The sequence below is a fragment of the Meriones unguiculatus genome, chromosome 6 (genome assembly GCF_030254825.1).
Source record: "Meriones unguiculatus strain TT.TT164.6M chromosome 6, Bangor_MerUng_6.1, whole genome shotgun sequence".
NCBI lineage: Eukaryota > Metazoa > Chordata > Mammalia > Rodentia > Muridae > Meriones > Meriones unguiculatus.
The window spans coordinates 68767662-68782377 of record NC_083354.1 but is presented as its reverse complement, the minus strand read 5'-3'; the positions used below and the strand labels follow the sequence as shown (position 1 = coordinate 68782377).

Sequence of the window (14716 nt, the reverse complement as noted above, 5' to 3'; positions counted from 1 at the left end):
TTTGTAAGAACAAGTGACCTTAACTACTGAGCCACCTCTCCAGCCCTTAAGTCATTTTTATGGTGAACTGATATTAAAGCCGTGTATTAAAAATTTGACTCAAACATACTTTTGTCTCCTTTTGATATAAACAATTTAATGGTACTTTTTTCTTTTCTTTCTTTTTTCTCTTCTTCTTCCTTCTCCCCCCCCTTCCTCCTCCTCCTCCTCCTTTTTAGGTTTTTCAATTCAGGGTTTCTCTGTGTCTGTCCTGGACTCACTCTGTAGAGCAGGCTGGCCTCAGACTCACAGAGATCCACCTGCCTCTCTCTCTCCAAGTGCTGGGGTTACAGGCATGCGCCACTGCACCGGCTAATGGTATTTTTTAAGTTGCAAGTTCTCCTAGGCTGAAGATAGAAGATGGAGAGTTTCAGGCTAGCTCAGCTGATAGCCAGACCTTATGCATACAAAAAACAAAACAAACAAACAAACAAAAACAAAAGGCCAGCTCTGGTAGGAGACTAGGGAGGGGCTTTATAAGTAAGTCCAATGACTGACTGAGGAGGGCAAAATTAAGCTGGACCACTAGACAAAGCAACGAGACCCTGTCTCAAAGTGAACAATTAAAAGGGGGGGCTGGCATATATCTCTGTAATAGGGTGCTATTCTGGCTTGGGGGAGGCATTAGTTTAAAGCTCTAGTACCATGATTAAAATAAAAGAAAAAAATGTCCTAACATTTTTATTCTCATTTCCACTTTCTAATGGAAGAGCTGTCCTTAAAATCATAATTTAAAACATTCTATCAACAACTTCAGCACCCTCATAATACTGATTTTTCAAAAACTGGTTAAAGTTGTCTGTTGTGGCACACACCTATAATTACAGCCTTTCCGGAGCCAAGGCAGGAGGAAGAGCTTAAAACGGACCTGAGCTACATGGCAAGGTCATGTATCAAATAATAATCATAATCAGAAGTTAGGACATTGGTAATGGTTAACATGTCTAGCAGTTTCTTCAGTGTCATTTTTAATAGTGCATCAAAGAAAGAACTCTCTTGCCTTACTAAAAAATGAAAGTGTCTTGGAGCCTAGTAAGATGGCTCAGTGGGAACAGGCACTAGCTTGGAAGCCCAGCAATCTGAGTTCAGCACCGTCCCAGTCAGGAGCCACAGGAGAGGAGGAGAGAACAAGGTCACCAAATTGTCCTCTGACCCTCACACCTGCACCATGACACACGCAAACACGCTAAACAAACACGTTTTTAGAAAAGGAAATCTAAAACAAAACAAACCCCCAGAAGCATTTTCTCCCTCACAATCTGGCCTCATTGTGTTTTTGTTTGTTTTCCATTCTCACAGTTGAAGACACAAGAAACCAACAAGTTGCCATGTATTTATTTGACTCTGTGATCTGAGGTCAGACCCTAAAAACAAACAACCCATCCTTCTGTAGGTGAGTTTCTTCCTGAGAGGCTGTGTGTGATGTGTGAGATAGCACAATACAGACAGAGATGACAAAGGTTGGCTTCAGCCACTTGCAGGACAGGAAGGAGAGTGGGCTTAGAATGCTTCTTAGCGTTCAGTTCTGGTGGTAGAATCAGCTGTCTCGGAACCCCAGCTCCTCCAGAGAGCCCAGCAGCCAGTGAACTAAGAACTGCGTCTTCCCTCTGCCTGGCCTGCCTATGAACGTGTGTGAGTGTCCTGTAAGTGCTGAAGGCCCTCTGTCTGGAAGCAGCTGCCCCATCAAGCTTGCTAGGGTGGACTTCATAGATGCTCTTCATTTTTGACTTCTGCCGGGCATCAGCATCCCCACCTCCCGTGCATTAACACTTTTTGCAGCCTGCTCCAGAACTCACCCTTGCTCAACTCCAGAACATTCTTCCATTCTCATGCTCAAAACCATGAGATCCCGGGGGCTTGTGGTGGCCCCCATGTGTAATCCTGGCACTTGGGAGACTGAGGCTGTGGATCCTGAGTTAGTGGGAAAAACCCTGTCTCAGAAAATAAACAACGAAACCATCCTGGTGTGCTTTTAAGAGCTCTCAGATGTTCTTAAATGGTCGAATTCAGGGCACTCGGTCTGACATCCAGTCTTCTACAGGCTAGTAACTACTCAGTTTCTCCCCAGCCCAACTCGGATTCCGCCCACAGTCTCCTAGAAAAGGACATTCCCACCCAGCTCTCGCCTATTCTTCGGACTCGCCTGACACTACTTTGAAAACCACACCCCCGCCTCAGGCCGTTGTGCCTTTCGGTGATTTCTCCCCATCTCTGTCTACTTCGTGAGGCCTGAGTTCTGGCCTCATGCTCATAACTGATGTGTGAGGAGTTCGTTTTCGTTGTACAGAGTAACAGAGACAGAGTGCATTTTAGTCAACACGGCGACTCCCAGGACATGGAAGAAGCTCGGCTAACAGGCTGGCCCCTGGATGAGCATCACTGACATGATGCTTTAAACTGTGGCCTTTCCCCTCCTCTGGGTTGCTCTTATTATTGGTGGCATCTACTTTTTGAGGGACGAAAATCCCTTTCATTCCGTTCAAACCAGGTGAGACTCCATTGTGTTCGGTGGTGGGGGTCGGAAAGACCCTCTTATCCAAGGAAACTCCCCTCTTCCTTAAGCCGGCTCAACATCAGCCTCATCGGCGATTTGTGAGAAATGCAAGTTCCTGAGCCTCAACCCAGACCAACGGAATCGGAAACAGGGTGGGGCCCACGACTCTGAATTCAAGTTTCAGGAGCTCACTGAGTCTCCCAGAAAACAGCTGGCCGCTCCCCGTAGCTTCGCTCGGTTGAAGGCGAGTGGTGGCAACCGCCGTCCTCAGGCTACGCCGTCTCCTACGACCCTCCTTCGAGGACTCCTTCTTCAGTCATGTGATCACCCCCACGCCCCACATTTGTGAGAAAGCCAGGGCCCAGGGTCAGAGGGGCTCCACATTCCTCCGGGCTCCGAGCGACCGCGTGCAACTCCTGCTTTTAGAACAGGCGCTTGTGGTTTCTGTCTCAAACGCTGAGCCGGAAAGGGGTTTGCGGTTGTGCGACCCCGCCTAGGCCTGAGCGACAGCTTTGCACTCGGGACGGCCAGCAGACAGGACGGGCGGAGGGCTGGCAGTCCTGTTCTGAGTTGTTTATCTTGCCCCTCCAGCCTGCGCACGAGCTCATCCTTACCGTTTCTTGCCAAGAAAGGGGAATCCTGTGTCTTGCGGACCAGAAGGCACTAGCAACTTTCGTTTACACCCCAAACCCGAAAAGCAGGCGGGGGAGGTGGTGTCCCCGTGCAATCTGGAGGAAAAGGAACCGCCGTGTTTGTCCCTCAGTCGCCGAGCAACACCCAGGCGGACAGGGCGCCTGTGGTCTTTGGGGCTTTTCTGGCTCTTCCCTTTGCAGGTTCTCTTGCACCTCCGAAAGCGCCAGCGTGCCCTCCAGCTGTGCGCGGGGGCCGCGGCTGCAGGGGTCCGGGTGCTTCTGCCCCTTCTTCTCGCGGGAGGCGGGCCCTCGCCCCGCGGCGCCGCGCCGAGCGTGCGGTAGGGGTCGCTGCTCGGCGGCGCGCTCCACCGCGGAGAATAACGGGGCCGGGCGGGAGGAGAAAGGAAACCTGCTGGGGGAGGCGGCGCGGCCCGCGGGCGGGCGGGCGAGCGAGAGAGCGAGCGAGGGAGGAGAGAGTTCACTTTTGCCCCGGTGTCAGCGAGACGCGGTCGCCCCGGGCGCGGGCGAGCGAGCACCGAGGGAGCGGGTCGGCCAGCTCGGAGGAGCCGGGCGAGGGCAGCCGGAGGCGGGACCGGAGCGCGCCCGCGGGGCGCGGAGCCCGCGAGGCTGGCCAGCGAGGGGAGCCACGGGGGGCGCGCCCCGGAGCCGCGCAGGATGCCGCACGAAGAGCTGCCGTTGCTGCAACGGCCCCGCTACGGCTGTGAGTGCGCGGGCTCCCGCGGATCTCGGGGTCCCCCTCTTCCTGGGACCGCGCTGGGGAGGCCGAGGGGGCCGGGGACGCGCCGCGGTGGGCAGCTGCTGGACAAAGTTGGGCAGTGGAACTGCAAAGGAGTAGGGCTCGTATTTCCGCCCCTTTCTTCCAAATTCTTAACCGCAGCTTCCAGCCAGGTCCCTCCACCCGCAAGCCTCAGCAGCTCGGGTGCAGACCAGGTTGTGGTTTGGGGGTGTCAGGTGAGGAGCCCGCCTTAGCTCCGGACGCTGCCAGCTCGGGCCGGAGGGTGGCGTAGGGGATCTGATGCTTCTCACGCAAAAGGGGCGGAAAGTTTGTTTGCTGTGGCTACAGGTGGGCATCGCAAGCACCGTCCCCGGGTGCGCTACGAGAGGTGAAGGCACCTTTCTGAAAGGGCAGGCTTCTCCTCCTGTCCCCTTTTGGGCCTCACCTGTGCAACTAAAGCCAGTTAGAGCCCCGCAGGTGTGAGGCCCTTCCAGCCAAAGCCTACAAGGACACGTCCCGCCCCCAGCCTCTCTCCTGGCGGCTCTCCCCGCCCCCGATCCCTGCGCGGGAGGATTTCTGTGAGGACAGGCTCTGAGGCCGGCTGATTGAAGGTGCTGGTGTCGGTTACCAAGCCGCCGGCTGCCCGCGGAAAGAGGTGGCTTTGACTAACAAGAGGGAGCCAGATTATCACCAACCACGTGGCTCCGTGTGCAGAGTTCAGAGTCCTAAATATGTGCTAGGAAGTATTTCCTTTAGAACAAACAGAAACCTGGCTTCTTCTCCCGGGCTGGCCCTGCCGGCAAACCCGTGACCGGGAACCATGGGTTAATCTTTTGCTTGGACTGGCCTTGGTAGCAGAAGTACCAGGTGATGCCTGCAATGGCAGCCGCGTTAGTGTGCTCCTGTGGTTTGGGGTTGTGGGTAGGAACACAGACAAAAATTTTGGAAGAGGGTCGCCAACTTTCCCAAGTCAGTCTCTCTCTCTCACACACACACCCCTCAGTCTTGGGGCAGTCCTTGTGACAGAGAGAAGGAGCCAGCTGCAGCTCCTGTAAAGTGAGAAAACCATTCACCGACCCAGCATTTTGCAGCCTAAGCCACTTTGCAGTTGGTAAACCGCACAGAGAGCTCCCGGGCTGGAGGAGGAGCCCGGTGCTCCTCTGGTGGTTGTAATGTCAGCCTCAGGTCTCTAAAAGTCCTTTCATGTGACAAGCTCTCGGGACTTAAGGTGGTTTCACTGTGTCGACCTGTAAGACGACTGTAAAGGCTGTAAATGAGGCGAGCACACTTTACAAAATGGTTTGACATCACGTGGCCTGCTTTATCCCTCATTAGCGACACTGTGCAAAGGGGATGAATGAGGTCCAGGAATGCAGCCTTTCCCTCAGCCCCTGCGCCGGCAGCTGAGATGCTGCCTGATTTCTATTGAATCAGTCTATCGGTTCAGCGTGCCTTAGAAGACTAATCAAGGAGGCACAGATCTGGCAAGCCTGAAGCCAGATTTGCTGAGCCACATTCCTTGGAAACCTTCCTCTAACTTTTGGTGTTAATCTGGTGTGGCAGGGTGGGGTGCCATTGTTGGAGTCACTTGCTGTCCTTGGGCTTATCAAATGCTGACCTTCACTGACTCAGTACGCTTAAAATGGAGAAGTAAGAAGGCTTCAGTACGATAGCTAGTTATACCATCTAAATGAACATTTTAATAATGCTTTTGAGAACATGTTCATATCTAGAATATGTTTACAGTATATATATTTTTAAAAGGTATTTAGAGCTGGTAAGATGGCTCAGCCAGTAAAGGTGCTTACTGCCAAGCCTGATGACCTGAGTTCAATTCCCAGGCCTTCCACATTGTGGAAGAAGAGAACAGATTCCTCTTCCAGACTGTTCTGACCCCCACAGGTGCACCTTACACACCGGATATCTAGCAGAACATAACCTGATACTAACAGACAGTACCAAACTCTTGACTATTTACCCCAAAGGGCCTGGTTTGGTAAGTTATTGGTTTTCTGGGCCCCTGGTCAAGGCTGAACTCTGTGTCAGGAAGGACAACAGGGTTGTCCTCACCTTCTGTTATAGGGCATGCTTTATCTTGTTTACTGGCTTGCTAAGCAGGTGAGGTCAGGTAGGTTCCAGCTCTACCACACAGGTTAGATCCCAACACTTACACAAACACGAGCAAAGCTGCCAGGAGTGTGTGCTCATGTCAGTTCGGTGTTAACTATTCAAAGTCTTGGAGAAGGTTGTAAAAACTGAGTGACAGCCTTTGGGTGGTTTTAATTAAGCTGTTTTACTTGTTTCAAGTGTGGGCTTCTCTGCTCTCTTGCCCCTTGAGCTGTTTTTACTGTCAGTAATTCTTACACACTACAACTAAATTGACCTGGCTCAGGACTCCCTCCAGGAGGCCTCCAGGGTAAGTGTCTCTAAAATGCCACATCCTAAGGAGAACTTGAGGATTGCTCAGCAGCCCCACCAACGTGGCTATGAGCCTTCTCAGGTTTCTGACTGATTGCTGAGGTCATCCCCATTCACACACACAGGTGTGCATGGAATTAAAATTATGTGGACTACTAATTTTTATTTAATTCCTGTTACTCCTGGTCATGTTTTCCTGCAGCCTGAAGAATCATGTGATGTGGTATTAACAGAACATGTTTGGACTGTAGTAATGAAATGCTGAGAAAAGGCTGGAAAGAAGGAAGAGGCAGTTGCCATATGTATGCAGGCACAGACACAGATTTGCATTTACACAACACATAGGCTTAGGCACCATTTACAGATAACTTTTGTGTAATGAATTAGGATATATGTATTTCTGAGTTACTTTTGAAAACCTATTGCCACCATGATCCCTCAAAAGTTTTTCTCCAGTTAATTTCATGAGAGTTAAACAGGACAGTGAAAGCAAAAGAGGGCCTCTGTGGTCTATAGTTAAGTAACCCCACTGTCAACCCAGTCAACACTGGAGTGTCATTCTGGATCACTACTGATTTTATATTTGGCCAGAATGATGATTTCTACTCTGAAATAATGCAAGTCCTTTTCATGAGTTACATTGTGAAGGTAACAGTAACCAATGTATCATTGTTTACTCCCTTTAGAAAGTGAAGCATAAACCAGGTGTGGTAATTCAAGCTGATTCCAATACCCAAGGGAGGATCATTTTGAGGGATATATGAAGAGCTCAAACAAGATCTTTAAAAAATTCACTGTAAAAGTTGGAGAGAAAGCTAAGTCTGAAAGTGCTTGTCTGGTAAGCATAAAGTCTGATTTCAATCCCTAGAGCCCATGTCAAGGAGGAGGAGGAGGAGGAGGTGGAGGAGGAGGAGAAGGGAGAGGAAGAGAGACAGGGAAAGGGAGAAGGGCAGGAGGAGGAGCCCCAGATGTGGTGGTGCACACTTCCGGTCATAGCACTGGGAAGGCAGAGCGTCCTTGAGGCTCCTCAGTGAGCCAGCCTATCCTAGTCAGAGAGCCTCAGGTCCCGGTGAGATGCCCTGTCTGAAAAGAAAACAGGTGGATAGCTTCTAAGGCGCAACACCTGAGACTGACATGCACAGGCACACACGTACATACACACACAAGGGCATCATAGTCTCTCTGTCTGCTTCTCTCTGAACCTCTGTCTCTGTGTGTGTATGTGTGTTGAGAAGCTTTAGCTGATCATGTTGAATTTTGAGGGATGGCGTGGCTTCCAGTTCACCCGGGAACAGGACTATTGAGGTGGTCAGTGCAACTATGCTTTCCATTTAGCAGCCTGATGTGGGCAATTGTAAGCACTGAAGTCACCAACACAGCTGTGTAAGAGGGCAGTGACTGGCTCTGTTCCATGTAGCTCGGCTCTAACTCCCTCTCCGCTTTCCTCTGAGAGGTAGAGAGTGTGCAGCAATGCCGTCTCCACAGACAAAAAGTCAAGCTACTCCTTTCCGCTCTAGTGTTCGGGTTGAGCTCCTGAGGGCCAACAGCTAAAGTGTTATTTTAGTGTGCTTTTAACTTTAATTACACAGGTTGAGTGACTTGCTTGGGAGAGCTTAAACTTGTAATACCAAGTTTGCTTTCGAAGTTCTCCCTATGTGGGGTGTTAGCTCACCCTCTTTCCCCTGGGGAAGTGTTGGTTTGCAATTGCCTCTTCCTCATCTTCTCTGTAAGCGTCTTTTGTGGGCATGGTCTAAGCTAGCAAGCTCTCTCCTGCTGATCAGTGACCCCCAGCCCACATACGCTTTACAATAGCTCCCTTTGGTACAAGGCACCTATGCAAACAGCACTAACACTTGCTCAGTCTTCAGGGTAACCAAAGAAGAAGCAAAGGTCACTCCGTTCCAGAGCAGACAATTACCATGTGGTATGGAGTGAAGGTTTGTGACCTAAGCATGGGCACTTTTAAAAAATGTGTTATTGTTTCATCTGCTCATTATTACTTTTCAGGGATTGAGAGAAAGAAACGTTGCTAATTCTCACAGAATCTGAAATCCACGATACTGTGTCAGGCCACACAGCTAGTTGGTGACAGGGGCAACTTGAAGCAACATGGCTGAATCCTGAGTCTTTCCTTATCAACTCTTTACCACGGTGCCACACCTGAGTTGTGTGTGTGTGCATGTCTGTGTGTGTGCATGTCTGTGTGCGTGGGTGTAGGGATGGAGGGATGCCCCTTCTTTCTCTCTCTTTCAGCTGTTGGTCATGATTTCCTCAAAGTCCAGAAACCTATGGTCATTTGGATGGGGTACTATTAAAAATAGATGTACTGTATTCCTTATGGTTGATTTGAATGCTTTCTTCCTCCAGCAAAAAAGCATAGGCAATTCATGGACTTATATTCATAGAGTACATTCAGGCTTGTCAAAGGATTCTGTGTATAGATAGAGACATTCCATCAGGCTCTGGGGCCCTGATGTGAAAAGAGGGCTTTTCCATAATAATATAATGGCACGCACCAATGACTCTAAATAGGATAATTTGTAAAATGCATTTTATTACATATACCATCCGTCCCTTGAAGTCTGGGTTTGATGAGAAAAACTTGCTGTGGGGTGGCTGGCTGACCGGTGAGCTGCCACTCTCTCTTTATTGCTCTGCTTTATCTTCCTCTTCAGAGGCAGCCTAGTGTGAAGGAAATGGTGAGAGTGCTAAAGTTGAATAGGTTTGGGTCTGCATTCTGACTCCCACCCCTGTGTGGTAGCCTTGGTTTCTCCTCCAACACCTTAAGGGGTGTGTGTTAGTTACAGAGCTACAGATTCATGCATGGCTCCTGGCTCACAGGGCTAAACAAATTGCTGTTTTAATTAGTTGAGCATCTTCCTCATATGTACAGAACATTGTGGGTGAAGGAAACATAGCTAGTTATAACTTATAAGAAAATCTGGGGGCTGGGGATGTGGCTCAGTTGGATGAGTGATTTCCAGCCATGTGTAATGCCCTGGTTGGATCCCCTCAGCACTACGTAAACAGGAAGGTGGCACATTCCCAAAATCTCAGTACTTGGACGGTGAAGGCAGAAAGGTCGGAAGTTCAAGGCCATCCTCAGCTGTATTGAGGCTGGCCTGAGATACATGAGACCCCTTCAAAAGAAAGAGAGAGGGAGAGAGAGAGAGGGAGGGAGGGAGAGAGGGAGGGAGGGAGGCACGCTGAAAGAGAAGGAATCTCACTTTTACTAGCGCATTTCCAAGTTCTGTAGAAGTGAAAATGTGAGAGCTGTGGGTCTGGGACAATGACAGGGTTTTGTTGAGGATTCTGAATTCAAACAAGACCTTCAGGTAGGTCAGAGGCAAAACTGAAAGGTATTCTGCTGTATTTGTTGTGGGGATCAGTACTTTGCCAGGACTGACTCTTACTCTGAATGGATACTGAGAAGCAAAGTGGAAGGGGACACATCATGGAGCCCTTTATTTATAGGCAGTAAAGGTCAGTCTGCGGTATCTTATGGGTGCCTGAGCAATAGATGTCTTCCTGAGCATTGAGATTCTGAAATAAATAAATAAATGAAGAGATTTAAATGAAATGTTCTCGGGTGAGTAGCACAGTGAAATGGGGAGTAGGGCAAGGCTAGGCTTGGGGTTGGTTAGAGGTGTGTGCACGAGGGACCCTCTGTTGAGACTGGCCTGGCTCCACTGGGTTTTCCAGTACCTTTAGGATGGGCTGTCCTGAAGGGAAGCAAATTCTTTGAGAACGGGTAAGGAAAACCATAGAATGGGTAGAATGGGGCCTGGAGCTTGATAGCTATGTTATCAGGGGATAAGCTTTCTTCTTATTTCCTCATTCTCGCCATTACCTGTGGCAGTTTTCACCTCTCACATTCTGCTGGTGACCCAGGGTTCTCTGAGGCTCAGCATCCTGGTTTGGTTGAAGAATGACTAAGACCGTGTTTGCAGTTTATCAACAGTTGGCTAGGGGGCTTTACAATAGTTATACTCTCTTTGGCAAGAGACCCACAGATTTTACTGTTCTTTCCTTTAACTTTATACTTATGTATTGCTTCTTGGTCTTTTGGGAAGGATAAAGTGTCATTTTATAATCATATATGGAACATGGCCTGTCTTTGTCAAGGGAGCGTCTCCATCAGTGCCATGGTTTCTAAAGGACACTTGCTGGAAGAGCAAAGGTAGAACATCATTTGGGAACTTGCTGAAAAGGCAAGTGCCTGGCCTTACCCAGCCTGCAGAGGTTCTGGGCTCATTCCACCTACTGGCGTGGTTTTAATAATCCCTGCAGGTGAGGCTGATGCCTGGGACATTGGAAGAGCGAAAAGCTGTTTCTAATATTCTGTTGCTCTCTTCACTGTGCGTGGCGTGCCAGATAAGTACAAGTGTAGGTACCTTACACAATACTTTATCCCGTCTGTTCATGTTTTACTTGAGCACACCGATGTACCGTGCCCTAACCTAGGCACTGATTTTTAAACAGGTTTGGGTTTGTTGTAGAGAATTTGTTTTAGAATGGCTTTAAGGTCGCTTGGCTCTCTGGGAAACAAATGTGACACAGAAGGAAAACAAATTCTAGTCTTTGTGGACTGTGCATAAGTGAGGTTAGCCGCCCAAGGATTTGCAGGGTAAGAGTCAGGGCCTGCGATGATTTGAATGAGAATGTTCCCCATCGGCTCGTGTGTGCTCCTGTATTTGTATGCTTGGTTCCAGTGGTGCAGTTTGGGAAGTTTTGTAGGTGGACCTTGCTGAAGGAGCTATGTCATTGATCGCAGGCTTTGATTGTTACCTACCGGGACCACTTGTGGTGTTTGCTCTCTGTTTCCCGCCTGGTCAGGCTGTGAGCTCTCCACTTGCTGCTCCAGCTTCCCAGCTGCTGTGCCTCCCTCCACTGCTGGTGGAGCCTCATCTTCAGGAGCCATAGCCCAAACAAAGCCTCTCCAACTTGCTTTTGGTTACGGTGTTTTATCACAGCAACAGAGAACAAACGAAGACGTGGGGGAGTTTGGGGAGCTGCAGAACCTCATACAGAAGGGATGTCCCGATGCCTCCCTGTTTCAGGCTTCCAAGCCTTGGGCTTGGGGCTGGAGGGTGTATAGTGGACAGCAGTATGAGAATGTGTTTGCTTCCTCCAGGTCACTCACAGTTTTCATCCATTTCTTCACAGTTTTAAGAAATTTTCAGTATGTTAGTAGTGACAGTTTGGATAGATATAAGGATATAAGTGTACCCAGCCGTTCCACATCTTGCAGGGAAATGACAGATGTGTTCATTTTGCAATTGGTGAGATATAGAGGGTATTTTTATGATTTTAGCTTGGGATTCACAAAGGGAAGCAATTCCCCCCACTCTCTTCTTTCTATTCTATTCTTTTCTTTTTTTCTTTCTTTCCTAAAACAAGGCCTACCTATGCAGGATGGGCTGGAGAGAAAACTACTTTGCTTACTTTTTTTAGGGAGAGGCAAAGTCTATGTAGCACAAGTTGGCCAAGAATGTACTATTCCACTTTATCAGCCTCCTGAGTGCTGGATTACAGGCATGAACTACTTAATTTCCTCGAGAAAGCTTTTAACTGCTTTCATGTTTCTGTTTCTGCTGAAAGAAGACATTTTTGTATATTTTAGAAAAATGGGGTTGGGTGTGGTGGCTTGCACATGTAATCCTCAAACTTGGGTGACTGAAGCAGGACTGTCATGATTTTGAGGGCAGTCTGGCTCTTTGGCTGAGTGTGGCTATCACACACATGCACGCATGCATGCATGCATGCACACATACGCGCGCGTGCGCGCGTGGACACACACACACACGCACACACACACACACACACGCACACACACACACACACACACACACATAAATATCGTTGAACAGGAGTTCAGAATCAGCCTAGCCAAGGTAGGGGGACTTGGCCCCAGACTGAACCTAAGTCAGGGGTCTGGAAGGATTGGGCTGTAGCTCAGTGGTAGGGAGTGGGCGCCGCCTGTGTATGAGGGTCCATGAGTCCATCTTTAACTCCTCCGAAACTAAAGTAGCTTAGTTTCTGATGATTTTTGTTCAGTTCTCATATTTCATTGGCATTATGAATTTAGTTTTAACTAATGTTAATAATCTATTTGTTGTTGGCTTTTGATAAGTTGATCTGATTTGCATGTGATAATATATTTTACATACTTAGGAATCTACCTGGTACCTGGAAGATACTCAATGAATTCTGTTGTTATAGGTTAAGCTCAGTATATCCTTATTGTCTAACTGAGACACTTATTTCCATTAACAATCAGTGAGTTTTGAAGTGCAAAGCAGACATTTCATCTTGAGTTCAGGCTTCCTTTCTCCTGTGGAACCCAAGCAAGTTATTTCAATATTTGTGTGCTTTCATTTTCAAAGTGTGGTTGGGAGAGTGCATTCTCAAAGGGTTAAAGGATTTTATATGGACCTGTATGTGCTCCTGTATGGAATGGACCTCCATAGGCTCACCCCTCTAATGGTAGGAGAGAGTCCTCTTCTACCCTTGCCTCATTTGTCTTTCTCTTTCAATTCAGAGTATATGTACCCTCCTAGTTCTTCCTCCTGTGAAAATATGAAACTTCTTTAGTCACTTCTAGGTGTATCAAGTTCTGTCTATTAATTTGGGTGGGGATCAAATTGAGTCACTCAAGCCCCTGTATTCTATTAGTGTCTCCAAATAAGGCTGGAGAGGGTTTGGGTTTCTCTGATGCACATTTTCTCACCTCACAATGATCTTGCGGTTGTCACCAGCATATCTGAGTCATCTTTCGGAGGTTAAGGAGCTTTGTCCTGCGTCATTTAGCCTTCCAGGGGCATTGCTGCTGCTGCTGCTGCTGCTGCTGATTTGAAGGGTTTTGTAGTGCCAGCTACGTGAGAAAGTACTACTGGAAGTGCCCCAATATTTTATGCCTGGCTGCAACAGTAGAGTTTGACTTTACTGCCGGGGTCAGCCAACCTTCTGAGTAGCTGTCCTGTGGGAGGCTGGCAGGGAGGTGAGGAGGAGGAAGGGGAGAAGGAGGAAGTACATTGGGTTCGTTAGGCATCATTCAGACCTCACTGCTTCCAGAACTTTTGCCAAGTTTTAAGTTCACAGGCCCAGTGAAGCTGAACTCTGTGCTAGAGTATTGCAGAATCTTGGGGGCTCAGTGACAGGGTGTTTGCCTTGCACGCTTGAGGCCCCTGGCTTAGTCCCCAGCACTGGCCCCTAAGAAATAATAATCTGTGACTATTCACTTTCAGATGACTCATTCATTCTCTTACCTTTTCCTTTCTGCTTTTCCCTTTTATTATTATTATTATTATTATTATTATTATTATTATTTCCAGTAAGTTTCTGTACTGGCTGCTTTTATATCATTGTTACCATGATACCTAACAAAGATAACTTATAGGAAGAAAGATTTATTTTGGCTCATGGATTCAAAGACTTGCAGCCCATCATGGTAGAGCCACACACACAGTTCATGGCAGGGAGCAGTGTCAGGGACACACATGTCACGACAGACCACAAAACAGAGAGAGGCCAGCATACAGCATAGCAGCTGGCTATAACCTTCAACCTAATGACCCTCTCTGGTGAGACAAGCCTCATCTTTGAAAGATTCTGCAGTATCTCAAAGCAGCACCACTATCTAGGGGAAAGGGTTTGCGATACAGGCTGGTATCTCAAGTGGGAACATTTCAGATTCAAGCCAGGCATCTCATATAATCGTTTATCACCCTCTATTCCCATCTCCCCCAAGGAGCCACCAGCCACACGTGGCAGATTCCTTAAGGGAACCTGAGTAGGTCACTTTCTCATCCTTTGCCTCAGCTTTGGGCTCGCTGGGCAGGCTCTGCAGGGATGCACCGCCATGCAGCTGGCATGGTGTCCGTTGCAGAGCCCCATGGAATGAGCACTCCTCACCACCCCTACACTGTTCCCCTGTGATTTCCAATCAGGCGGCTTTCTGGAGCCTGGCTGCCCATTAAACCCTTAGTAAGTTTGTCCAAGAAATCATTATTACAGAACTGATACAAACATGTGCTTGCATTGTCCTGCATTTACTAATGACTTTTGTTCTGCAAATGGAAGACATTTGTTTTCAAGAAGCACATGTAAAGATACTTTTCCTCTCCATGCAAGCCAGGTCCTTACTTTGCCATTGATTTTGTTTCTACACTAGATTTCCATCAAAAGACAGAGAAATGATCATGTCAACTGTTTCTATATACTGAGATAATGGAGGGATTAAATATTTTCTCCAAATTTCTTAGGATATATGTTTCTATAGTTAGAAAAGCTAAAGTACTTATTTTTTTGCTTCTCAAGACACAGTGTTCTTTGTAGTCTCAAACTGTACTTTGAGAAAATCTGAGCCTATAGAACATGTCTGTTATTATTGGAAGG

The 14716-nt window shown here is 48.1% G+C and overlaps 1 protein-coding gene across 1 annotated transcript in view; it reads left to right on the top strand.

The window, feature by feature from the left end:
• Positions 1-3593: 3593 nt before the first annotated feature.
• Positions 3594-14716, top strand: part of Iqgap2 (IQ motif containing GTPase activating protein 2) — a 257708-nt gene continuing 246585 nt past the window's right edge. Inside the window, exon 1 of the mRNA XM_060385592.1 lies at positions 3594-3886. Within this exon, the coding sequence (XP_060241575.1) occupies positions 3841-3886 (46 nt within the window). The 5' untranslated portion in view covers positions 3594-3840. The remainder of the gene's footprint in view (positions 3887-14716) is intronic.